Source organism: Aedes albopictus, chromosome 3 (genome assembly GCF_035046485.1).
Source record: "Aedes albopictus strain Foshan chromosome 3, AalbF5, whole genome shotgun sequence".
In the NCBI taxonomy this organism is placed as follows: domain Eukaryota; kingdom Metazoa; phylum Arthropoda; class Insecta; order Diptera; family Culicidae; genus Aedes; species Aedes albopictus.
In genome coordinates this window covers 280,791,939-280,817,457 of record NC_085138.1, presented here as the reverse complement: position 1 = coordinate 280,817,457, position 25,519 = coordinate 280,791,939, and the positions used below count along the sequence as shown (strand labels likewise).

Sequence of the window (25,519 nt, the reverse complement as noted above, 5' to 3'; positions counted from 1 at the left end):
GCCTTTTTCTAAGCCCTTTGTTGACTCGTCCACATCAAGAATACGTCGTTAAGTTCATGGAGAAATAGTCCATTCTATTGTTGATAGAATCATTAGGAAGCACAGTAATATACCTTTTACATATTCCAATCGATTACAATCGAAATTAAAAATTGAAACTAAGTGGCTATTCAGTAGATTTGAATATTATCCTTCTGTGTATCGGAGGCGGTGGTGGTCGACATAGCAATGACGTGCCTCAAAACACCACATTCGATGGCAACGATCGAATTCCTACTAACCGATGATGATGATGACGACGATAGCTGGTGGAAGTACATTTGCTAAATGTACATCGGCAGGAAACTCCTTTCAGCAACTGGGAACTATTTTACGATCTAGTTTACTGTAGCAGTCCAAGCGTTTCGAACGTCTTTTCATTTTGCTTTTCGTTTCGGATATCCTTTTCCTATTCCCGTACTATGATGGAAGTTTTCAATTTCCGGCTAGATGTGCTTCTACAACGATTGGTGCACAACACGAGTCAACAGAGTCAAAGGAGTAAATACTGCGTGGTACGGATCTTGGTCGAGCAGATTCACCAATGTAACTATCTACGGCAATAATTGCGATGTAATGTGTACACAACTAATGGCATTCTAGAGCAAAGTAGAAGCTTTTTGCATGAATGATTTGCTCTTTTCAGCCGAACAGTGCATATCAGCTTACAAAGGCAATGACAAATGGTGAACTTTATTTCAAACACGTGTCTAGCCAGAATAGTGCAACCTATTTATTACAGATTTAAGGCCAGTTTAAACAATGAACTAAAATACTTTTCAATTCTTAATCGATTTTAAATTTTCTAATATTTATAAGAAATTCTACCTTTCTGAGGAAAACTACAACGCCCTGCCCTCATTACGTTCCACCACAGATCTATAATTTGTTTATGTTTACCCTTAACTAACGATTTTTCCTCTCCCCGCTCTTTCATTTTCCATTGCAGATGACGACGATGCCACGACGTCCGGGGTTACGTTGGACGATACCGATAAGCGTGTGATACTGTTGAATCAAAGTCAACGGCAAAAGTACTGCAACAATCATATCTCGACGGCAAAGTATAGGTGAGTGTAGGTGGGCTGCTGTTTTGCTGCATGCTGGCTGCAGTGTGTAAATCATTTAGCATCAGTCAGGTCAGGCATGAAGTGCGTTAGTTTGTAAGTATACATCAGTGGCTTCCAAATTCCCATTTCTCTTCGATCTCCGATTTTTCAGTGTCTAAAATGAGTCAGGATTACGACACGGAAAATTCACACAAGTGTTTCTTATTATTGTAATGGTTTAAAATCATGTTCAACCCTAGGCCCATTCTTTTCCTTCTTCTTTGTATCTTTTATCTACTTTTTTTTCCTCTTCTCTACATATACAACTCATGTATATTCAATATCCTTAGAGTAACCAATATACAATCTTGAGCCTGATATTTAGGGATTAAACGTGAACCGTCTGCGAAACCACCAATTCCCAACACCCTACACTCTTAGAAAAAGTCATGTAAATTTAAGTTCACTTGGATGCACATAAAAGGAGCGGCCCGTTTAACACAAATTTACGTCTTCTATCATTAGTCGAGCTAGTAATCGCTAGAGCGGAAGCGAGAGATAAAATAATGAATAATGAATAGGAAGTAAAATAATGAATAGGATTCAAACTCTGGTCCGCTGATTGAGAGGCTGTATCACCGAGTTCTGAGACAGATGATAAATGTAAAACTGTTTCTACCTATCTGGTCAGATAGGTTTGTTGACATATTGTGCAACCAACTCGAGCTTACATGATGGATGATGATGGATGTAAAATTCAATCAAATTTGCCATTCAGTCATGAAATGTTTACGTACGTTGATGGTTTACGTCACGTGTAAATTCCTAATTTATTAAGAGTGTATCCTTCCCTCCTTTTTCTCACATTGATCTTCAATCTGACGTAGCAGACGTCATTTTCGCCTAATATAGAAGATTACCAACACTCATACACTGAAGGAAGATGCTGTTAGTCTAAAGCAACTATCTAATAATTTCCTTGTGTGAGTTTAGTTGGTCTGGCAATACTGAAGTAGCATCTTCGGGAGATCAATCAAATGCACGCAAAAATAAAAACTACTGTCATTAAAAAATATTTACAAAAAATCAAGTAGTAAAAATAACAAATTAAAATAAATGATTTCCGTATTCTCAAAATAATTCTGAAAATACAGTAAATATTGCTTTACTCAAGGTTAAAAGATAGATACCAACATCTCAACAAATAGTAAAATAGTAGTTTACGCCACAAGGTGCAGAATGACGATTTTTACAGCACGAGTCGTTCATTTATCCAACGAGGCTTGCCGAGTTGGATAATTACGACGAGTGCTGGAAAAATCGAGTTCTGCACCGAGTTGCGTACAACGTTTTTTGCAATTTCATAAATTACCCTTGAGGATAGTTTTTAACAAAAGTTTTTAATGTGGAGCGGACCTGGTGTGATGGTTAGAACACTTGACTATCACGCCGAGGACCTGGGATCGAATCCCACTCCCGACAAACTCGCAAAATGTGGGTTCTTCCTTCGGAAGGGAAGTAAAGCGTGGGTCCCGAGATGAACTAGCCTAGGGCTAAAAATCTCGTTAATACAGATAAAAAAAAAAAGTTTTTAATCAAACTGCACACAGATGTTCATAGTCAATGTCTAAGAAAATCTGATCATAACAGGTTATACTGTGCAGTTGTCACCATTTTTCAAAACTGCATCCAGAAAGCATCAAGAAGTCGACCAAAACTGAAAACAGTGCTGTAATGGTTCATTACGCAACGCAAATCAGTGCTGTAATGAACCATTACAGCACTGTTAATTTGATGTGGGAAAGTAGGCCTTTTCCTGTCAGATTTGCGTGAGGTAAAACAGCCTATTACGATGAGAAATTGCAAAAAATATGTTGCATTTTTGTTATTTCATGTTGCGAGTTTTCGACTGATACTTCAGAATTATTACAATGTATTTTAGAATTGACATGGACATAAATGGAAATTCGTTGGAAATTCTAAAATTTTGCTAAATACTGTTACATGTATGTTCCATTCTCAAATTAGACAAACGGAAAGTGTCCTGGAATGAGTGGGAATGATTCAATTCATTCCCACTCATTCCAAGTTGGAAACCACTGATCTACATTGTGCTGATATTTGAATAACCTAGTGCAATTATACAGTGCCATGATCTATTACAGTCGTAAATCAATTGCTAGGTGTATGTTTATGATGATACCCTCGTTGTCGTAATGTGTGTCATTTTTTATTTGTCTGGAGATTACATCTACGTCTATTTGGTGACTCATTCGGCATTTGATTTTATTTGTATGTTTATCCGTAAACATTGCATTGCATAGAATTAAAGTTGATGATTAACCTGGGTCTGTTAGGTTTTTTCTATTTCCGATTTAAAATCGAACAACCAAAAAGGATCAAATTCGGAAAGGAACCAGACATCAACCAAATATATTGTGCACTTGAACGTTGACCAAACGTTTCCTTTGAACTTTGACCTTCCACTAACATCCAAATTCCCGTGACGCCTAGGCCTGAAAGAATGTAGAGGTCTCTATGTACTTTCATAGGTATCCAACTAATCTTCCTTTCCCATCCCTCAGCTGTCGCAAGGACGTGGCCAGGACAGCACTTGACCGTTGATGGATTGCGTCAATCTTGTCTAAAAGTCAGAGATTAGTCCCAATTCTTTGTGCTTTGGTAACGGACAGAAAGGATGCAATCCTCATAACAGCTATCCAGGGTTGTACCACCTACGAATTTGTGCGACTTGCTTAATGCTAATGCTAATGCTAATGCTAATGCTAATGCTAATGCTAATGCTAATGATTAACCTGGGTCTGTTAGGGGAATATCTGTAAGTAAAAAGAAAATCGCGTTAAGTACTGTTCCTTTGAATTCCACTAAGAATTTGCATCCTTTGGCAGATACGTATTTCGACCTCAACTGTAAGGTCGTCTTCAGTGTCTTGTACTTGATTCGAGTCAAGTACAAGACACTGAAGACGACCTTACAGTTGAGGTCGAAATACGTATCTGTCAAAGGATGCAAATTCTTAGTGGAATTCAAAGGAACAGTACTTAACGCGAATTAAAGTTGTTTGACTTCCCAGGACTTCAGATGATAATTGTTATTCTTTTTGCAATAGCTTTCCAACTGGGACAGTGCCTTTTATTCAGCTTAGTGTTTTACGAATACTTCCACACGTATTAATTCTTTCAGGGGTCCTTCAAGCGATTTCTCCTGGGATTCCTTCTCAGATTCTTCCTTGAATTTATCCCGGGATTAATCTAGGGATTCCTTCACGGGATACACGAAACTTCGGCAAATAATAGCTTAATTAAATTTGATTGCCTCTGTATGATAAAAATCTGAACAAATTCATAGAATCACAATGTGAACGACTGATTTTAATAAATTTTGAAAATATCTATATTTTTTTGGAAATTTTAGCTGCACCAAGAAACCAACACAACGTTCGTTATAGATCTCGAGATGTCGGCTTTTCGGGCCCGTATGACGTTGATCGCCAATATTAACTTCCTTTCCCGATCTGGCTAGATAGCTGTGTAGTGTCGCTAGCGGTTGGTTCAATTGGCTAAGAATAGCACTACGGACCGCCTGTTCCAGTGGTAGGAGTCCACTAATCAGGTGACCCCTAAATCAAGGTGTTATGCAGCTTTATGCTTTCCGTACCTAGGAATGAATGATTAGGGGGGTCTTATAAAAACCTAATTGCAAACGGATCCTGTAGAGTATCAGGGCGCCTTCCACAGTATTTTGCCCTTTCTGCGCTAACCGGAGAAATAGCGCGGTGTTTCTCCGAGACAATCAGCTGCCCTTCTTCAATCTCATACTTAAGGCTGAATAAGAGCGGGATTGTTAAGATGTTACTAATTAGTTTAAATTTTAACCTATATAGTTCCGCATTATGCGTTTTACACAGTGTATTCTGTGTATCCTCGCCTTTGGCGTATTTAAATCGATACCGGTCTGGCTTAGTTGCTGTTATTTTTTTGCTGTAATTGTTTAGTCTTACGGTTAGGATACGGTTAGGATAGCTCAGATCAATCTTCGGCAAAAAATAACAGCAACGATACATCTTTGCAGACTTATGCAAAATGGTACAGCCCAAGTGGCGTTAGTCCAAGAACCTTACTTTCGTAAGGGGAATTTCTATCTAGGAAACCTTGTGTTTACTACTTTCAGTAAAAATGAAATGGCAAACTCGCGTGTCATGCCTCGAGTATTTGTGCTTGTCAACAACGCAATCGTTGCTACACTCATCCCTGAACTAATCACTAGAGTTGTATGTGCTATCACGATCGATGTATCTGTTGGAAACCTCAACAAGAAATACGTTTATTGTTCGCTTAACGGATGATGAACCATCTCATAGGAATGCTTTCCAGCAAGTCATCGCATACTGCACTTCAAAAGGCCTTTCACTAATTGTTGACAGTGATGTTAATGCTCACCATATAATCTAGGGCAGCTCAGACATCAATTTGAGAGGCTCCAGTTTGATGGAATACTTAAGTAGTCCAGATCTTGGATTAATTTACATAGACATCCGCCCAACCTTCACTCGTTATAGATCTTGACCGAAATCAATTTTAGATATAAAAAATAATTGAAAAAAAATAATGACGTCTACCCCAAATATATGTAGGAGATAAAGCGTGCGATTTTCCTGTAGAACTGGTCTAGCCGCACAAGTTTTTCAAATACCATATTTTCAGATTAAGTTTCCGAAATGCGCTGTTGGTAATTGCATCTAGATATGTCGAAATGATATTTTCAGCACTGTTTCTCAAAATTCAAGACGTTTATTCCAGTTTGCCTATTACCCTGGCACACCAAAAATACATCATAGATTTTAGTTTTCAGCGCTCAAGGGCATCTTCCGGGACATATAATCCCGCAGCTTTGTTAATGCGGATACTAAGCAGGGATTCAATTCTCGATCAATCCAGAAACATTTTGTCATGGTCTTGGTTTTTTTGGGCCTAGAGTATGTTCCTGCCTACCAGGGTTGGTATCTATGCATTCTACCAGGAATTTCTTTTGGGGATTTTCCGAGGAATTGCTTCTGAGAATTCCTGCAGTAGTTCCGTCTGGGAATCCCTTTGAGGTAGAATTGATAACAAGAATTCCAAGAGCAATCCCTTGAATACACTTCAGAAGGAATGTCAAAAAACTCTAGAAAAAATCCCTAGAGGGAATTTCTGGAGGAATCCCCATAATAAATTTTAAAAGTAATCCATGAAAGCAGCTCCAAGAATTCACAATATAAAATATAAAAGGAATCTCTGGAATAAACTCACAAATGAACCCTGGAGTATTTCCCAAAAGTTATTGCTGGAATCAACCCAAGAAGGGAGCCCTGTAGTAATAGATCTGCTGGGGTATCCTAGTGAAACTCCTGGAGATTCCCTAAAAAGGAAATTTGGAATAAATCCTCAGAAGGAACTATTGCAGAAATCTAAAAAAAAATAACGTTTAGGAGATTTCCCTGATGGCACTTCTGAAAAATCCTCAAAAGGAACTTCTGAAGAAATCAAGAGGAATTTCTGGAGATCTCCTGGAAGATTGCCACTCTGTAAAAGCATCTGGTTAATTCCCGGTGGGATCTTCTAGAGAAATCTCCAAAAGGAACTGCTGGCAGAATCCCCAGTAAAAATAAACTCCAAAAAGAATCTCCGGAGGAAATTCCTGGAGGAACCCCCAAGATAATTCTAGAACAAATCCCCAAAAGGAACTCTTGGATGAATCCCCAGAGGAAATTTCTGGAGGAATCTCAAGAGGAAAGTCTTAGAGGAATCCCTAGAGAAAACTCCTAGCGGAATCCCCAGAATAAACGTCAAGAGGAATCCCCAGAGGGAACACCTGGAGGAATCTTCAGAGGGAACTTCTGGAGGAAACCCCAGAGGACATTGTTTGAGGAACCCACAAGGGAATTGCAGGAGGAGTCCCCAAACGGAATTCCTGGAAGAGTCATCAGAGACAAATCTCAGAGGAAACTCCTGGAGAAATCCCCATGGGTATTTGCTAGAAGAATCCCCAAAAAGAAAACCTGAAAAAAATCCCTGCAGGAACATCCGTTGAAATCTTCAGAGGGAACTGCTGAAATCCCTGAAGAGATCTCCTGGAGTAATCCTCAGAGGGATCTCCTGGAAGAATCTTTATAGACAAATCCTAGAGGAATCCGAAGAGGTAAATCTAAGAGGAATCCCCAGAAGCGAATCCCAGAGAAATCGCCAGAAGGAACTCTTGGAGGAATCCCCAGAGAAAACTTCTGGAGGAACCCTCAGAGAGAACTTCTGGAACAAATCCCTATAGCAACTTCATTTGAAATCATTAGAGAAAACTACTGAAAGAATACTCCTGGAGGAATTCCCTTCATAAACTTCCATTGAAATATTTAGAAAAAAGAAGACTAGGACAAATCACCAGATGGAGCTCCTTGAAGAATCCCTAAAAGAATTTCCTGAAGAACCCTAAAAGGATATCAAGAAGGAACTTTTGAAAGGATACCCTGAGAAAACTCTTGGAGAAATCCCCGGAGCAAACTCATGAAAAAATCACCATAAGTAACTCTTGGGAAACACCCATTGAAATCTCCAGAAGAAAATCCTGGAGCAATCCTCGAGAAATCCAGAGGAAGCTTTCGAAAAAATCCCCAGAAGCAGCTTATGGAGAAATCACCAGAGAGAACGTCTGGAGAAAACCCCAAAAGGAATTCCTGGGGAAATTCCCTGAATTTCAATTACCGTAAAACGGGGTGATTTTGATAGTTTTTCAGTCCCCAAATCCCCATGTGACAATCCTGGCGAATCCTCAAAAAGAACTTCTGATTCTGGAGGAATTTCTGGAGATTCGTTAGATAAACACCTGGAGGAACCATCCGATAAAACTTCTGAGAAATCCCCGGTGGGATCTTCTGGAGAAATTCCCAGAAAGAGCGGCCGGTGGAATCCCCAGAAAAAAAAACCCAAAAGAAAAACCAGAGGATATTTCTGGAGGAACCCCAGAGGTAACTCTAGAAGAAATACCCCAAAAGGAACTCTTGGAGGAATCCCCAGAGGAAATTCCTGGAGGAATCTGAAGAGGAAAGTCTTAGAGGAATCCCTAGACAAAACTCCTAGAGGTATCCGCAGAATAAACTGCAAGAGGAATCTCCTCCAGAGGGAACACCTGAAGGCATCTTTAGAGGGAACTTCTGGGGGAAACCCCAGAGGAAATTCTTGGAGGAACCCCCAAGTGAATTTCAGGAGTCCCCAAAAGGAATTCCTGGAAGAATCACCAGAGACAAATCTCAGAGGAAACTCCTTGAGAAACCCCCAGGGGTATTTGCTAGAAAAATCCCCAAAAAGAAAACCTGGAAAAAATCCCTGCAGAAACATCCGTTGAAACCTGCAGAAGGAACTGTTGAAATTCCCGGAGAAATCCTCAGAGGGAACTCCTGGAAGAATCTCCAGAGGCAAATCCTAGAGGATTCCCCAGAGGCAAATCTCAGAAGAATCCCCAGAGGCAAATCCCACAGGAATCGCCAGAGGGAACTCTTGGAGGAATCCCCAGAGGGAACTTCTGGAGGAAACCTCAGAGAGAACTTCTGGAACAAATCTTCATTTGAAATCATTAGAGAAACAACTGAAAGAATATTCTTGGAGGAATCCCCTAAGGGAACTCCTGGAAGAATTCCCTTCATGAACTTCCATTGAAATCTCCAGAGTAAACACCAGGATAAATCCCCAGATGGAACTCCTAGAAGAATCCCCAAAACCAGAGGTTCCCAAACTTTTAGAAACCGCGGTGCCTTTTGAAATTTTCAAAAATGTCGTGGCGCACTAACAATTCTTTACAAAGAATTTAAATGATTTCAAGACTTTCAGTTCAAAATTTCAAACACAAATGCCACGTTTGTCCACAACCCAAAAAAACAGGTTCCTAAAACGATTTTTAAAGAAAAAATGCTTCAAAATTCACAGAACTTTACAAACATATTAAATTTCAGAAGGATTGCAATGTAATTTTATAAAATTGGTTAAAAAAAGTATGTAGTGGACTCAATTTAGAACCCTCAGAACGGCTGACAGTTACGGTGAGGGCACAGACAAACAGACGTATCATTTGGAACAAAATGCGATAAAAATCATCGTCACGCAAACATAATCGCCCAATGCTAATTATGCTGTGGTACGCAAACCCACTTAGTAGATGGCGGTAGTGAGCAAACGTCAAACAGGAGCAAAAGCGATGCAAGCGCCATGAGCAAGCTATTTGCGAACTACGGAATATTTGAATAATCCGTTAAAAAAAGGAAACGATGGGAAGTGAGTAGAGTGAGACGTCTTGTTTGTCTGTGGTGAGGGGTCATTATTTCGTATTCGTGCAAGAGGTACACTACTTTGAAAATTTTGTTTTCAGAACTATGCACGAAATCCACACATAAATTGCCGCACTCTTTTAAGATAAGTAGTCCCAAAGCGTTTGAGACAGCACGAAGATTGGTAGATTGGCAGTATTTTTTTTTTGAAATGGACTTCCAAAAAGTTCATTGAAATATTTACTATTTACTATGAACTACAAGCTATTGATAAAATCGAAAACCAAATATATTATTATTATTATTATTAGCTTTATTAGGGAGATTTTCAGCCCGAGGCTGGTTCATCTCCACTGAATTTTCATAACTCTGCAAATGAAAAAAAAAACAAAAATTTGGTAAAAATCTAACACTTTCATGAGGATGTTAGAATTTTCTGAAAACATTCGAAAACTTTGGAATATCCACTTCTTAATAGAAATTTGTCCCAACTAATAAAATTACGAATGTCATCAACATGTTAAAAGATAGCTCAGTTTCCATACTTTACAGGAAATATTTAGAAACGGAGCCAAAACTACTTTTAGTGTGCCAATGATAGGAACCCTGTACCAGTTATGGTTACATTTTTTAACTTCGGTTACTTTTCGCACTATTTGCATGCATTCCCTATAGGATTAGTCATAACTGGTACACTATGGCAAAAAAAAAGGTGCAAGGAAGCCGAAATTTTAAGGAAAATTATTTATTTCTACCATAGTTTGAGCAAAATCTGGAGTTTAAATGAGTGCAACCATCTTTTGTGAACGTGATCTCCCTAATAGAAAAATATGATACAACGTGCTTAACAACCCTTTCGGGCTATCATCTTGATCATATACAAAATGATACTTACAATCATTCGGCCAATCATCAGTGTATAATACATTTTTATTAGGGCTGATGGTCACAATTTTTTTTTCTTGTTGATTTACATCGTTAAAGGGTGAAAATCAACTATGGCGAATGAAAATAAAAGAAAAAGAAAATCGCGTTAAGTACTGTTCCTTTGAATTCCACTAAGAATTTGCATCCTTTGACAGATACGTATTTCGACCTCAACTGTAAGGTCGTCTTCAGTGTCTTGTACTTGACTCGACAGTACAAGACACGAAGACGACCTTACAGTTGAGGTCGAAATACGTATCTGTCAAAGGATGCAAATTCTTAGTGGAATTCAAAGGAACAGTACTTAACGCGATTTTCTTTTATTTACAGATATTCCCCTAACAAGCCCAGGTTAATCATCATCAATATGGCGAATGATTGGTATAGCCATAATTGGAACAAATACCAAATTTGGCAAACACGATTTGTAATAACATCTTGTTGCAATATTTGTGATGGGGTTCAACGAACGAAACGGACTGGCAGTTGATTATTGAAACATAGATAAACGGCCTGAATCAATTCTTCAGTCAAACACAGACAACATTTTTCATATGTGTGTTGGTCTCATCCTATCAAAGTACTTTGGCATCGAGATAAGACATAGTCTACTTTGATCAATTGCCCCAAATATTGTTTGTCAACTGATAAGCAAACTCTTCACCATCCCTCATGGAGTATGCAAAAATGTTTACTTACGATAGATAACATTACACCGTTGACTACACCTTATCTACCGGTGACAAACTCATGTTCGATGAATGCTCGGAACCTCTGTAACTTTGACTGTTCCTTTGATTTAAACCTCGTGTCATTTAGATTTCTCGATAAAAGTCGTTAATAATTTTTCACAAAGCGACACACAACACTCAACCCTGTCACGATGACCGCCGCGCCGCCGCCGTTCCGTGACATCGATAGTCGTCATACCGGGGCCGGAGAAAATCACTTTAGCGAGAAAAGTGGAAACCTTGTGGTGGCTTGTGTCCACCGCCACCGCAAGCTGGGAAGGTGTCCGATGTCTATCGTTGTTGTTCAAAGAGCACATGTGCATTCCATTACCTTTGCAATGACGGTCTCTATTTATAACCAATTTACACTGGGAAATGCTGTTGTATAGTTAATAACCGTAATTTTGCATTTTGCTACCTAGAGTCGTTCAGCTCCTTGCATTATGTTTCGCAGAACTGTCTTTTGCTATTGAAATAATTGTTGGTGATAGGGAATCGCGCCACTTGGGCGGTGGCTTCTATATTCGTCTGTTTCCCACTATAACTCAGTAAATTTTGAACCAATTGACTTGAAATGTTGTACACGGGTAGATACTATACCTATCTCACCGCATTTCAAAAACTGTGTCAATTGGTTCAAATTTGACTGAGTTATAGTGGGAAACAGACGAATATAGAAGCCACCGCCCAAGTGGCGCGATTCCCTAGGTAAACAGTGTTTGGTCATCGCCAATTCTGGCAACAAGCGATAGCTTCGCGGCTTGTTGAGAATGATGCTAATGATTGTTTTCATGGTAATAGTATTGTACTATAGAAGGGCAAGTCGAAATTATAAACGCATGTGCTCATAGGACTTTAAGTTGAGATGCTCTCAAGGCTCTGGATCTATTTTTCTCTGCACGCAATTGATAGATTGGCCAAATTTGCGCATATCATTTTGTTCCATACTGTTTTTCTCAATTAGTGACCAGAGCCGGTGTTCGGCTCTCTGTGAAGGTCAGTGCTTGAATCCGAGTGAACTACGAATTACCAATACGTTCAGGGAGCAAAGAGAAAAAGAGAAACCGAAAACCAACTGTGACCGCTGTTCCTCATCGGTCGGTGATCTCGTGAAGCAAACTGACTGGAGATCATTCGCTCCCATTTGCTGTGGCGAGTATAATGAATTAGATTTGAGTTTATGTCAGTTGAAATACCCAGAGGGCCATTGTTGAACACCACAATTACAACGGCGATCTTCTTGCCTAACGTCCAGGAAAGATCGTGGTTTTGATCTGTTGAATGTTGTTCGCTGATATTTTTGGTTCTATCGGTGGCACTTGTTTTTAGCCAATTCGAATTTAATTTGTTGGTTTATCATTAGGGCTGTAGCAGCATGCGAGACGAGGCGCGAAAAATATAATAAGTAACGGTCTTTCGATATGAAACTCTGAACAAGTGCCACCGATCGATGGAATCGAAAATATCGCCGAACAACTTTGAACAGATCACAAGCACGATCTTTTTGGCTGTCTAGAGGTGGAAGTATTCGTCTAACTAATATTTTCTTACTATTACTTTCTCTAGTTCAATTGCAGCACAACTTTCATACTATCGTTAGAAAACTCTAAGCGAGTGTAGGAGATGATAACGGGCTGTCATATTACATTACGGTTTACTATACTGCGCCGTGAAGCGCAAGTCAGTCCCTGTCAGTCCCATCAGTAAAAAGTAGGCATTGAGAAAAAGGTCTCTGAAGTTTTCAAATTCTATGTGAAAATTCGAAAAATCGTCATGGCTTGAACAATTCTGCTATCATTATGCAACTTTCACAAATTGTTTCGAATGATAATACGTGACTGTGAAAAATATGAGGTTGGCTATTTTTTTTATTCTTCAATCACTTAACCTAATTTATTGCTCCATTGTCCACTAGGACACTGCGTGAGCGATTCCAATTGGAAGCTGTACTTGCGCTTTGTACAGCGCCTAAATGTATTCTATTCTAATTGTACTATGTCGAGCTAGTTGCCGTTGCGCTGCTTTCACTCTCTACCCTATCATGGTAGAATGATGAGCGGGAGGATGTTGATGTGTGACTGTTGGTTGTTCCTGTTTACAGCCCGATTAGCGGCGTCGGTGGTGTAGTGGTAAGCGTGGTTGCCTCTCACCCCAGTCGGTCTAGGTCAGTGAAGAGAATTGGCAGACAAAAGAGGCACAAAACAAGCAACAGAGAAGGTGCGACGATTAGTCTTTATCCCTACTGGTAACAGATAATGACATAATCTCGAAATTTTTTGTTGCAGACAAAACGGAAGCTGAATTTGTTGCGTACTTTTCAACTCGTGAATAATCAATTATTACTAATCCAAAGTCGAAACTGTTTGATGATAGAGCTTCACCAGAGTTGCAGTGTTTACCGACTCGAAGCTACCGTTCGAAAATCGCAATGCAAGGCTTAAAAATCTCAAAACTCTTGGTGTACGATGTTAATCCCATTATTTTCAAGTTGGGACAAACTTATGTCGCATGGATTGTTTTGTCGCAACAAATACAGGTTGCGACATTGTCATTATTGTTGCGCGATGGCTGAATTTTGATTCACTGGTCTAGGTTCAATCCTAGTCGACGCCGTCGGTATTTCTGAGACAAAAATATCTGATCACGCCTTCCCTCGGATAGGAAGTAAAGCCGTAGGTCCCGGCCCATGTGTTGATGGGTTCGATATGTAGGGTGTCAGGTGTGTGTGGATGTCTCCCTGACCGTCCGTGTTTAGGCTTAGTACCAGAAATAGGCGGACGTTAAACTAGAGCTGATGCCGAACGGTGTCGGCTCGCCAGAAATAAGAAGAAGAAGAAGAACAGCCCGATTGGGGGTCCATTATGGGTTGCCGTTCGCCGATGTCCAAGTATCCATGTCCATTTGAGCCATAGACTCAGAAGAGGATCAGTGTCAGCTGCTCTCAGGGGGAAAGAGCAACTGACGCAAGTGCCGGGACTGGGATCGAACCCATGACCATCTGCTTATGAAGCAAACGTGTGAACAATTGCGCCACGGGGTTGGCTAATATAGTGCTCGATATTGTACTGTAGGATACACAAGTTCGTAATAGGACTGACATACGATTACTTTTTATGATGGGACAATCTGACTTGGTGTTGTTTATTGATTTTACTGAACAAATTATATATTTTTATTCACGCAGCTGGACGATCATCCGAAGAAAGATCGAAAACAGCCATAAACTCATTTTTGCCCAAAAATGCAGACGGGACTGACTTGCGATTCGCGGCAGTATAGAAATGTCAATCATTAATTTTTTCCTTATTTCACTCTTACCCTTCCACTTTTATTGATCTAACTCAATCTTTTTTATTCTGTAAGATCAGGCTGAGAGTGACTCGATTCAGTTTCCGGTTGGTCCACGATCTTTTCGTAAGACACAGAACCCCAGTACAAATTCCTGAAGAAATCCAGGGTTCAATGTCTTAAAGAATCTTAAGAGTGATCTCGGAAAGATTCTAGAAGGAATCCCAGGAAAAAATTAAGAAGGATTTGAGGAAGGAATTCCGGTAGGGCCCCGTGAAAGAATGCTGAAACGATTCCAATAGAAATTATTAAAAGAATCTTAGAAGAATTCCTTGAAAGAAACCCCTGAAACAAATCCGTGTAAAACCAATGAAGAAAATTCTGAATAAATATCGGAAGAAATACCTAAAATAATGGCGGAAGGAATCCTTGAAAGAATCGTGGAAGAATGAAACCCGTAAAGAAATCAAATCAAATCTCTGTAGGAATCCTGTTAGAACACCTGAGAAGAATCAATGAAAGAATTTCTGAAGGAATCCATGAAAAAAAAAACTGGAGAAATCCAGAAGAATCTCCGGAAGAAATTCAAAAAAATCTGGGAACAACCTTTGGAAGAAACTCAAAAGCAGTCCTTTAGTATATCTTAGAGGAATACCTGAAAGAATCCTGGGAGAGATCTGTAAGAATTCTGGAGGAACCCCGGAAGAAATCCCGAGTAGAAATCTCGGGAGGAATCCCTGAAGAAATTCTGAAAAGATTCTATAGGAGAAATCCCGGAGGAATTCTGGGATGAATTCCCAAAAGGAAACCTAGGAAGAACCATGGTTGGATCACGGGAGATAGTTTTGAAGGAATCCCTTCAAAAGCATCCATGAGAAACCCCCATAGGAATCGCTTAATACATTTTGGAAGGAATACCTGAAAGAATGCCAGAAGAAACCCAGCGAGAAATCCACAAAAGAATCTCACAAGGAATTCCAAAAGAAATTTCTCAAGGAATCTCGGGAAGAATCCTTGAATAAATCTCGGAGGGAGTTTGTAGAGGAAATCTGGGAATAATCATGAAGGAATCCCTGCAGAAATCCCGGAAGAAATCTCATTAAGAATCCTGGAGGAATTCTGGATAATAATCTTTAATGTAATCTCAGGAATAACCCGTCAAAGAATCCCGGAAGAAATCCCTAAAAGAATCCCGGGAGAAATCAATGAAGCAGTCCCGGGAGGAACTCTAATGGAATTCCAAGAAATATTATTAAATTACCCGAAGGAATGTCGAGAGAAATCTCATAATGAAAACATGGAAGATTCCTTGAAAGAATCCATAAAAGCAATTCGGATGGAATCCCTAAAATTACCCGGTGAAAATAAATGACAAAACTCCGCGAGGTATCAATAAATGGATTTTGGCATGAATTCCTTTAAAAAAAAAAGTCCGGAAGAAATCCCTGAAGCAATCGTGGGAAAATACCTTAGAGAATTCCGGAAGAAACTCAGGAAGAATCCTGGAGGAATCGCTGAAAAAAATCTCAGGAATGATCCCTGAGGGAAGTTAATGCCGAAAGAAAACAATCCGTAAATGAATCTTTATAGAAATCCCCGAATTTCGGGATTCAGGTAGGAATCGACGAATCAGGGATCACCCTGATGGAATGCTGAAAATATCCCTGAAGGAATTGATCAAAGAATCTCGGAAGGATTACCCTTACGGAATTCCAGAACTAAAAACATGAAAGAATCCCTGAAGGAATCGCAAAAAAAAATCTAAAAGGAATCAGGGAACGACCAATGTAAACAACTCTAAAAGGAATTCCGGGGGAAATATTTAACAGATTCCCGGGAACAATGCTTAAAGACATCGGTGAGATTTTTTTTTTTAGTTTTTATTTTTGTGTATTTTAACTTAGATGCTAATTCTACACTCATCGGTAAGAAATCCCGGAAGAAATCAATTAATCATGGTAGACATTCTTGAAGGAATCCCTGAAGGTTTTTAGGAGGGATTCATCTAAAAATTCCAAAATAAATTTTGAAAGGAATAACTGAAAAAAATGCCAAAAGAAATCCAAGGAGAAATCAATGAAGTAACCTCACAAGGAATTCTGAAAGAAATAATCTTTGAATGAATCTCTGAATAAATATCGGGGGGAATTTCTAGAGGAAACCTGAAAAAATAAAAGAAGGAACTCCAACAGGAGTTTCTGAAGGAATAGATAAAGCAATTCCGGGAGAAATATTTGAAGAATTTTTTTATTACTATTTACTAACGACACTTTACCATTATTGTGGCATTCGTGTCATATTTGAAGAAATGCCGGGAGAAAACCCAGAAAGAATTTCATGAAACATTATCGCTGCTGGAAACCCAAAAGATATTTTTTAATAGTAATCCCTAAAGGAACCCCGTGAGAAATCAATGAAAGAACCCCTGACAGAATCCTTAGGAGAAAGAATTCTGGTGGAAATTTTGGATGAATCCTTAGAAGAGTACTTGAAGAAATCTCATGAGGAGTCGTGAGTGTCCAGGGTAAATTATGGGACGAACCCTGACAGGATTCCATGGGAGAATTACAAGATGAAAGAGTACAAACTGCATCAAATTAAGCAGGCAGTAAGACCGGGACAGCTATTTGATAATATGAATAAGCTCTTAGAAGGATACAAAGTAGAAAAAATTGAATGTTCTAGGGATTGAATGCCCTTCTGCATATGAATCAGAGTCGGTAGCCGGCCTGATAATTAACCCAAAATTGCTGCTTTAAATTCGATAAAAAAAAGCTTTCAAAACTGTAGCAATGATTTAAACCCCTCAATAAATTCAATGCTCATAATGAGCATTATGATAATGCAATTCTGAAAAAAAAAAACAAGTCATAAATATTGGCATCAAATCAATTCTACCATTACCTCTCTTAAACTGTTGGCTCAAATCTAGCCAGTAATTAGTTCGACATACTGCGTACACATGTAGCTAACCAAGATTTTGTATACGTTTCTCTCCCATTGCAGCGCAATAACTTTTATACCATCGTTTTTGTTCGAGCAGTTCCGGCGGTATTCGAACTGCTTTTTTCTGTTCATCGCACTGCTGCAGCAGATTCCGGACGTTTCGCCAACCGGACGCTACACCACCCTAGTACCTTTGTTATTTATTCTATCGGTAAGCGCCATCAAAGAGATCGTAGAGGACATCAAGCGGCACCGGGCCGACGATGAGATCAACCACCGGGAGATCGAAACCCTCCAGGGTGGCCAGTGGCGGTGGATCAAGTGGAAAGAGCTGTCGGTCGGCGACATCGTCAAAGTGCAAAATAACACCTTCTTCCCGGCCGACCTGGTGCAGCTGTCGTCGAGCGAACCGCAGGGCATATCATTCATCGAGACGTCCAACCTGGACGGCGAAACGAATCTCAAGATTCGACAGGGCGTATCCGCCACGGCCAAAATCCTCGAAACCAAAGATTTTATCCAGTTTTCCGGTACGCTGGAAAGCGAACCACCCAATCGGCATTTATACGAGTTCAACGGGGTGCTGAAGGAGAGCGGGAAACCGTAAGTATACTATAGTAGTATACTAGTACTGTAGAACATGCTGATATTTCTGTGTGTTTCCAATGTCTTACAGTATTGCTGAAAACGTTATTGGTGTATTATTACATATCAAACTTGAAAATCAGATCTTGTTCTTTTCAAACCCTCCAAGCAGAATACCCTCTTCGAATAAGTGAAATCAGTTTTGTACCTTTTAATTCATTCCGCCCTATTTTGCTTATCATTTGACAGACACGCGTATTTCGACTACCACTTGTAACCTTCCTCAAAATAGGGCAGGATTGAAGGTGCAAAACTGCATACACTCATTTAAAAATCAGGTTAATAATATCTGAGAAAAAGATAACTTTTGGGTTCATAACCATATGATCTGAAAATCGTATCCCAAGTAACATTTAAAAAAAAAGACACTACACCGTCATCAGCCAGGGGCTGCACAGACTGAACATTACATTACATAAGTCAACTGGACTACCGGAGATCCTTAGTACCATCATAAAGCTCAAATCAAATACTTTTGGTTTTAAAAAGGCTTCTGGAACTCCAGAACTCTTTTAATTTCAAAATATTGTTTGGGATAGAAATTCATTTCCATTTTTGTTTGATTTAAAGGCGTATATGAATCAAAGTAATATTTTAGAGTTCAATTAGTCTTTGAGAGGTTTCGAAAGCCGTGATAAAACCAATATTATTTTATTTTGGTTTTATGATGGTTCTAAATACCTGAGGTAATTATCCTCTGGGAGTTCATTTGACTCTAAAATAAAATAAATTCGGAATTACCCGAGGGTGATTAAGTTCCAACTTTATCCTATTTCCAGCGCTGTAGCCCTCGGCCCGGATCAGCTCCTGCTGCGAGGAGCGATGCTCCGTAACACCTCCTGGGTATTCGGAATCGTCATCTATACCGGACACGATACAAAACTTATGCGTAACTCTACCTCAGCGCCTCTGAAGGTATTTATCGTTTTTTCGCTTATCAGATTATCGATAATGAAGAACTTCCGACATCTAATAACTTTTCGTTTCTTCCACTGTTTTGCTTCGTTCCAGCGCTCAACTGTTGACAGACTGACAAACACGCAAATTTTAATGTTATTTTTCATTCTAATTTTCCTTTGCATCGTAAGTTGTATATGCAATCAAATTTGGACAAAGGATCATTACAAAACCGATTGGTACTTAGGCATAAGTGGTAGGTTCACTACTGGAAGCTTTCTCTGGAACTTCAGATCATTAACGATGTTGCTTTACCTTCTTTTACAGATTTATTAAGCAAAAACTTCGCCTACAATCTGCTTACGTTTATAATTTTGTACAACAATTTGATTCCGATATCACTTCAAGTTACGTTAGAGCTAGTTAGGTTTCTACAGGTAAGTTCGCGCATTAATTCGTAGATCCTCATATGTAATTTCGTATCTTCGTTGTTTCGCAAACATCCAGGCAATTTTCATCAACATGGACATTGACATGTACCACGAGGAATCGGACACCCCCGCTATGGCTCGGACGTCGAATTTGAACGAGGAACTCGGTATGGTCAAGTACATCTTCTCGGACAAAACTGGCACCCTGACGCGGAACGTGATGGAGTTCAAGAAGTGCTCGGTCGCCCGGACGATCTACACCCCGGAGGAAAATCCCGCCCAGTCGCAGCTGGTGCAGGTAGGTGATAATGAGGACAAGAAATTAAAATATGTGAAACTGCTACACTAGCCAATAAGAAGATGAGGAGTTAACATCATGAAGTTAGCACGCGTCTATGCTGCCCATAACCGCATAACAGTAACATTCGACAAAAGTAGGCATTGGAGAAAATGGAACCCAAAGTTGCAACTTTGAATAGTATAGGAATGAATCGAAATTTTAAAAATTTTTCATAAATTTGTCATCAGTCGTATAGCAATCAAATTTTCTACAGCAGTTTCTGTATGCTGGGGGAATTGTCAAAAAATAAATCGAACCTCAGTATGATTGATGTCACGCTTCAAAGTCAATCTATTTTCCTAGTGTGACTGTTATGCGGTCACATTGCTCAATGAGACAAAATGACTTGGTATTTTTTTCATAAATTCTAGAACAAACTTGATTTTTTTATTCAGGTGGTCGAAAGCACTTGCGATTTGATGATGATCCCCGATATTAACTCAATACCAGCAAAATATGCAAATGTTACAAATATGCAGTTATGGGCAGTAATGGTTGAAATAGCTCAGTAGCCCATAAACACACAAGTGCCTATAAAATAACTATTCAACACGAATGAGCGTAAAATTTGACGTGACGTGGTGGTATCATCCATGGGGGTACCTATTACCGATACATGAGATAATTAATAATGCATTTTTTAATCCAAACCTGTCCGTCACGGATGGCTAGAATCGGGTTAATCTATAGGAATCGGGTTATCTATAGGAAGTTCTTCTGATTTGTTCACGCCAACTGTAGCTAAAAATAATCTCGATAAACGGTTGTTTGACCTACCTAGGGTTTAATTTTCAAACTTGTCAACAAGCACGAAGGGTGATATCGTACAGGGAAAAAGGTTCATCTCTTACCTCTTTGAAAATTAAAACATGAATATAAAGAAGTTTTAACAATTTTACCAAGTTATTTTAAGGCACGTTTCATACTATTTACATGATATCCCCTGAAGTTTTTGGTAAAGAACTTAGCAGGGTTTAAAGAGAGAGCCGAACAGGCCCAACTAGCATTTTCAGCGCCATAAGCTTCAGTCATTTGCTTTCTGTTGTGTAACAATGGGATTCAAGCAGTCAACGCTGAATAAAAGGGAAGCTAGAAAAATATAACCCGACTAGAAGATTCTAACAAAAATATAACATAATTATAACAAACTCATTGTGATATAATCATGTTTAACATCATTGGTGTTTAAACATATTATAACTCAATTGTATCATATTATGTTATAAATGTTGTTCACTAACTCATTGTGAAAAAATGAGTTCTGATTCTTTGACATTCAGAACATCATTTTACACAATAGTATCAAAATATGATAGAAACTAGTTTTGTTGAGGTTAAAATTTATATCATATTGTGTTATAATTTTGTTCTGATTATAACAAAATAGGTTATTATTTTGATTAGATCGGTGTACTTTTTGATACAGTTTTAGTTATTTTAACATCATCCTGCATCTAGTTTATAACAAAATAAGTTATAGAAAAATTTCATATCATCATAACACAAAGTGTTATAAACTAGATATATTTTTCTAGTCGGAAAACCATAAGCTAATACACGACTGCTAAACAAGCACCATACAACTACCAAGTTTGGTTTTCTGATATCAATCACTTGTCACTAGGGCTGCCATTACTGCACTCTACTCCAACTTCGGGAGATTTCCCGGAAGATGTGAAAACTTGAACAAATCGAATAGGAGTCTACACTAACAAAACAGCTGCTACTAAAGAGTACAATTCGTAGTACTGACAAATCCACAAACCAGCAGCGCTTTGAAGGCCATTTTGCGATATCATTTCAGCTAGAAGCTGTAATAAAGAAACTGTTGGTATTCCAACACTGCTTCTCGGATGCTCGGTTGGATGTAAATAATGATGTCAAAACAAACTTTATGCAGGATACATAGCTACTACACAAATACTTTACAGCTATCTCTGTGTTGTGAAATTTTTTGGGTTGCTTTTATTGCACTTTAATCCAACTCCGGAAGATTTGCCGGAAGATGTGCAAATCGAATAAGAGTCGCAACCAATAAAACAGCTGCTTTTATACAGTACGTTTTGTAATGTTGCCAAATACACAAAATAGCAGCGCTTCGTAGCTATTTGAAGAACATTCTTTCAGTTAGAAGCTGTGACGAAGAACCTGTTGGCACAACCACACAGCTTGTTTGATGTAAACATTATGGCGTTTGACGTTTCACAAGCTTTTACAGCAAGTTGAAGTTGGGTAAGGTTTCTTGTGGCAGAATTATAAAGCCTTGTCTGGAGTAAAACAAAAGGGGATGTTTTTTATGCTATTTATATATAGCAGTGTGGCAGCGATGACATCATCGGGACCAGTGGATGCGCAAATCGGGAGTTTTAATAGCGACAGTTCCATATGTATTACGCCACGGTATCCATAAGGTGAATATATGACGAAGCCACAGCCAAAATTTAAAAAAGCACAAATCTGAAGAACCATTGGACGGTTTGCTCTGAAAATTTTATCGATTGGTCACCACCAGCGGGTAACCAATCGATCAACTTTTCAGCGCAAATCGACACGTGGTTTTTCAGATTTATGCTCTTGACGGGCTGTGGCTTCGTCATATCTTCACCATAACCTAATTATATTTAATAGATTAATTTGGGGATGCCGTCTAATTATTATTTAACAACTGTGAAGACGCTGAAAAAACGCCTTCTCAAGATGTTATTCAGTTAGTGGTTACATAGGAGCCGAGAAAAGAGCTATGACTTGGTGGCATAGAAGCTGCTCGCATAGCATATACATGTGGATTAAGTTCGCCAGATTCATTGGTATAGGGCTTGCATACACTCTTAGAAAAAATCATGTAAATTTAAGTTCACTTGGATGCACATAAAAGGAGCGGCCCGTTTGACACAAACTTACGTCTTCTATCACAAATAAAGCCGAGCTAGCAATCGCTAGAGCCGAAACGAGAGAATAAACATACGTAAGCAAAATAATTGAACTGGATTCGAACTCTGGTCCGCTGATTGAGAGGCACGGACTATACCTCTCGGCTGTATCACCGAGTTGTGAGGTAATTGAAAAATGTAAAACTGTTTCTACCTATCTAGTCAGATAGGTTTGTTGACATCTTGTGCAACCAACTCTAACTTACATGATGGATGTAAAATTGAGTCAAATTTGTCATTCAGTCATGAAATGCTTACATACGTTGATGGTTTACGTCACGTGTAAATTCCTAATTTTTTAAGAGTGTAGAAGCTTCCGTCCATATGTACAACACAGTAACTCAGCGTATTGATGACGTTTACATTCACAATAAATGTTAGTTGGGGGGTTCTCAAGGTTGCAAGGCGGAGGTCCTAGGGAAATGAATCAAAAACAAGCTCAGGAAGAGTGTAAGGGAGTCGAAAAAGCATCAATAGTGTCAAAATAGTGTTCCTTGATCACCTCTTCTGTTTTTTTCCTGTCATTGGGTGAAAATTTTCTGGCATTCGTCAAGAAGTTTTTTTCTGCAAATTTTCGCTCAAGTTCCTCTTGGGAGTTCCTCCGGGGATTTTCCAGGAGTTGCTTTGGAATTTCCATTAAAATTGATCCATGATTTTTATTCTATGAGTTTCATTCAGGATTTCGTTCTTAGGAGCTCTTAAAAAAATCTTTTGAAATTTCTTTAGATCTACTTTAAGATTCTCCCTTTTGCAATTCCTCTAGTTAATTTTAAACGATTCTACTTGATAATCTCTTGATATTCTGTATTTTTGTTTTGTTTTGATACCTGAAAGGATTTCTCTAGAAGCTTTTTCTCCGATTTCTTCAGGAGTTGCCAGACGTCCCTTTTAAATCTTAGAGTTTCTGCGGCGATTCCTTGAGGAGTTTCATCAGGAATAGTAATTTCTCAAGGAAGCCATTCTGGATTTTTCACAAGAGAATGTCTTGAAATTTCTCTAGAAATTCTTTCTGAGATACACTCACATGTTGTTTTCGAAAATATTCCAAGAGCTCCTCCGGAGTTTTCTTCAGAAGGTCTTACGGGAATGCTTCCAAGCTTTTTTTTCTGAAATTCCTCCAAAGATTTCTTCTGAGCTCTGCCAGAAGTTTTTCCTGGGAATACTTCAAACATGCTTTCATCAGGTATTCCATCTGAAGTACTGAGAAGTGAAAAGTTTAGAGATGAACCAGCCTAGGGCTGAAAATCTCTTTAATAAAGACAAAAAAAAAAAAAAAAAAAAAAAAAGTGAAAAGTTCCTTTGGGAATTTATCAAGTTCCTTCTGAAAATCGTTTTGAAATCTTTCTGGGAGGTTCATTGAAATTTCTTCAGGAATTGTTCCATGAATTTCTTCCCTGGGCTTGGATTATATCTTCCAGGAAGCTTTGATTTCAGGTATGTGGTCGATGGCCTTTGCAGTAATGATTAGAATAGCTGAATGTATAATCAATGGCAAACAATTCTGTAAGAATCAGATCTCCAAGTCATCTGATATAGTTATACTGAACATGACGCTGCATAGTATATCGAACAATTGTCGAAGTCATTTGTGCCGGGAAAATATAATTCCAAGTTGGAGAGAATATTACAAACTGAGGGAGGGTAATAGGCCCAGTCAGACCCCTGAATGGGCAATGTGGGTTAGTTTATGGGAATGCCATTGAAGGTTTGTAATATTCTCCGAGGCTTTCGAAATCCAACAGGGCGCGTCCCCGGGTTGCGGATAGGGGGAAAAGGGAGATTTTTCACATTTGTACTGTAATCAGCCAATGTGGTATTATCTCCTATGGTGTTGTAGTGCGAATGAATGATCTCATTCTATGGGAATTCGAACCTTGTAATGTATTGTTTATCAACTTCAATTTTCTAAGCTTGATAAGGTTTTGAAGACAAACATGAGATGAGAGAATTGCCTAATAGGAAAGTCACATCAGCAAAGCTTTTACATATGCAAATGCTATCCATGGGGTCATGTCTAGCATTTAATATGTATGGCAATGCCTGATTCTTACCTAGCAGGGGTACTACAAGACCACGCGGACAATTCGATTAAAGGCTTAATTGGGGATAATATATTTTCCAGAACTGAAGGGACATTTTTTCCGGGGTGACTGGCGAGTCGGAGAGGGTAGAAGTTTCCGTTTGTTATAATTGACAAAATAAACAATCGGGCGCTTTTTCTTTCTATGACTTGCTTGGCATTTTGTGGATTATTGTTTTTTGGTTTTGGAAGGTATGCGATTCACTATTGAGCCTTAAAATTATTTTGCATCTGAATAGCATTGATATTGTTAAGTCTATACCAACACCCTAATCCCACACCAAAATACCCTTTTCCTATCCCATGGCGTTTATGTGGTCAGCAAAGACTATTCAGCCATTACCCCTCCTTATCATCGGCTTTGGACTGACTTGCGCTCTCATTGCCCCACCAAATGCTGCAAAATGAAAATGAAAATGAAAAGGAATTGTTCCATGAATTTCTTCTGAGGGTCCTCCAGCAATTTGTTAACGGATTCCTTTAGGAGTGTCTTCGGGGATACTAGGGGAAAATTTTATGGGTTTAATCAGAACTACTTTTGTTTCTTTTAGGGCACTATTCTGAGGTATTTCTAGTTAATCTTGTAGGATTTCGTTTGGTTATTTATTGTAATCCTCCAGAAGTTCCTTGCGGAAATTCTCTGGATGTTTTTATTTTTTTAATATTTCAAGAGTTATTTCTCGGTATCCTCGACTGAACTCTTGTAGAAATTCCTGAAAGAAACTTTTGAAGGGATACCTGGAGCTACCCCCAGAACTAATCTATTGTGGAGGATTCCCCAGTAGGAATTCCTGGTGAAATCTCCTTAGGGAGACTCTGAATGAATCCCCAGCATGTTTTTTTTAGGAATCTCCAAAAGGAACTCCTGATGGAATCCCCGGATGCCATTGTTAGAGTAATCGACA

At 39.0% G+C, this 25,519-nt stretch overlaps 1 protein-coding gene across 16 annotated transcripts in view; it reads left to right on the top strand.

Moving 5' to 3' along the window:
* The window catches only part of LOC115257360 (probable phospholipid-transporting ATPase IA), a 356,682-nt gene that overhangs the window by 259,333 nt on the left and 71,830 nt on the right, over window positions 1-25,519 (top strand). For 15 of the 16 annotated variants that reach the window (XR_009999515.1, XM_062861119.1, XM_062861111.1 and 12 more), the window contains 6 exons: window positions 989-1,109; window positions 17,352-17,894; window positions 18,716-18,851; window positions 18,948-19,089; window positions 19,161-19,270; window positions 19,341-19,562. Coding sequence is in view for 15 of the 16 variants with exons in the window: in XM_062861119.1 (XP_062717103.1) it covers window positions 989-1,109; window positions 17,352-17,894; window positions 18,716-18,851; window positions 18,948-19,089; window positions 19,161-19,270; window positions 19,341-19,562 (1,274 nt within the window). In the remaining variant the exon portion in view is untranslated. Of the gene's footprint in view, window positions 1-434; window positions 586-988; window positions 1,110-17,351; window positions 17,895-18,715; window positions 18,852-18,947; window positions 19,090-19,160; window positions 19,271-19,340; window positions 19,563-25,519 lie in introns of those variants that run through there. The other variant, XM_062861118.1, reaches the window with a different exon arrangement.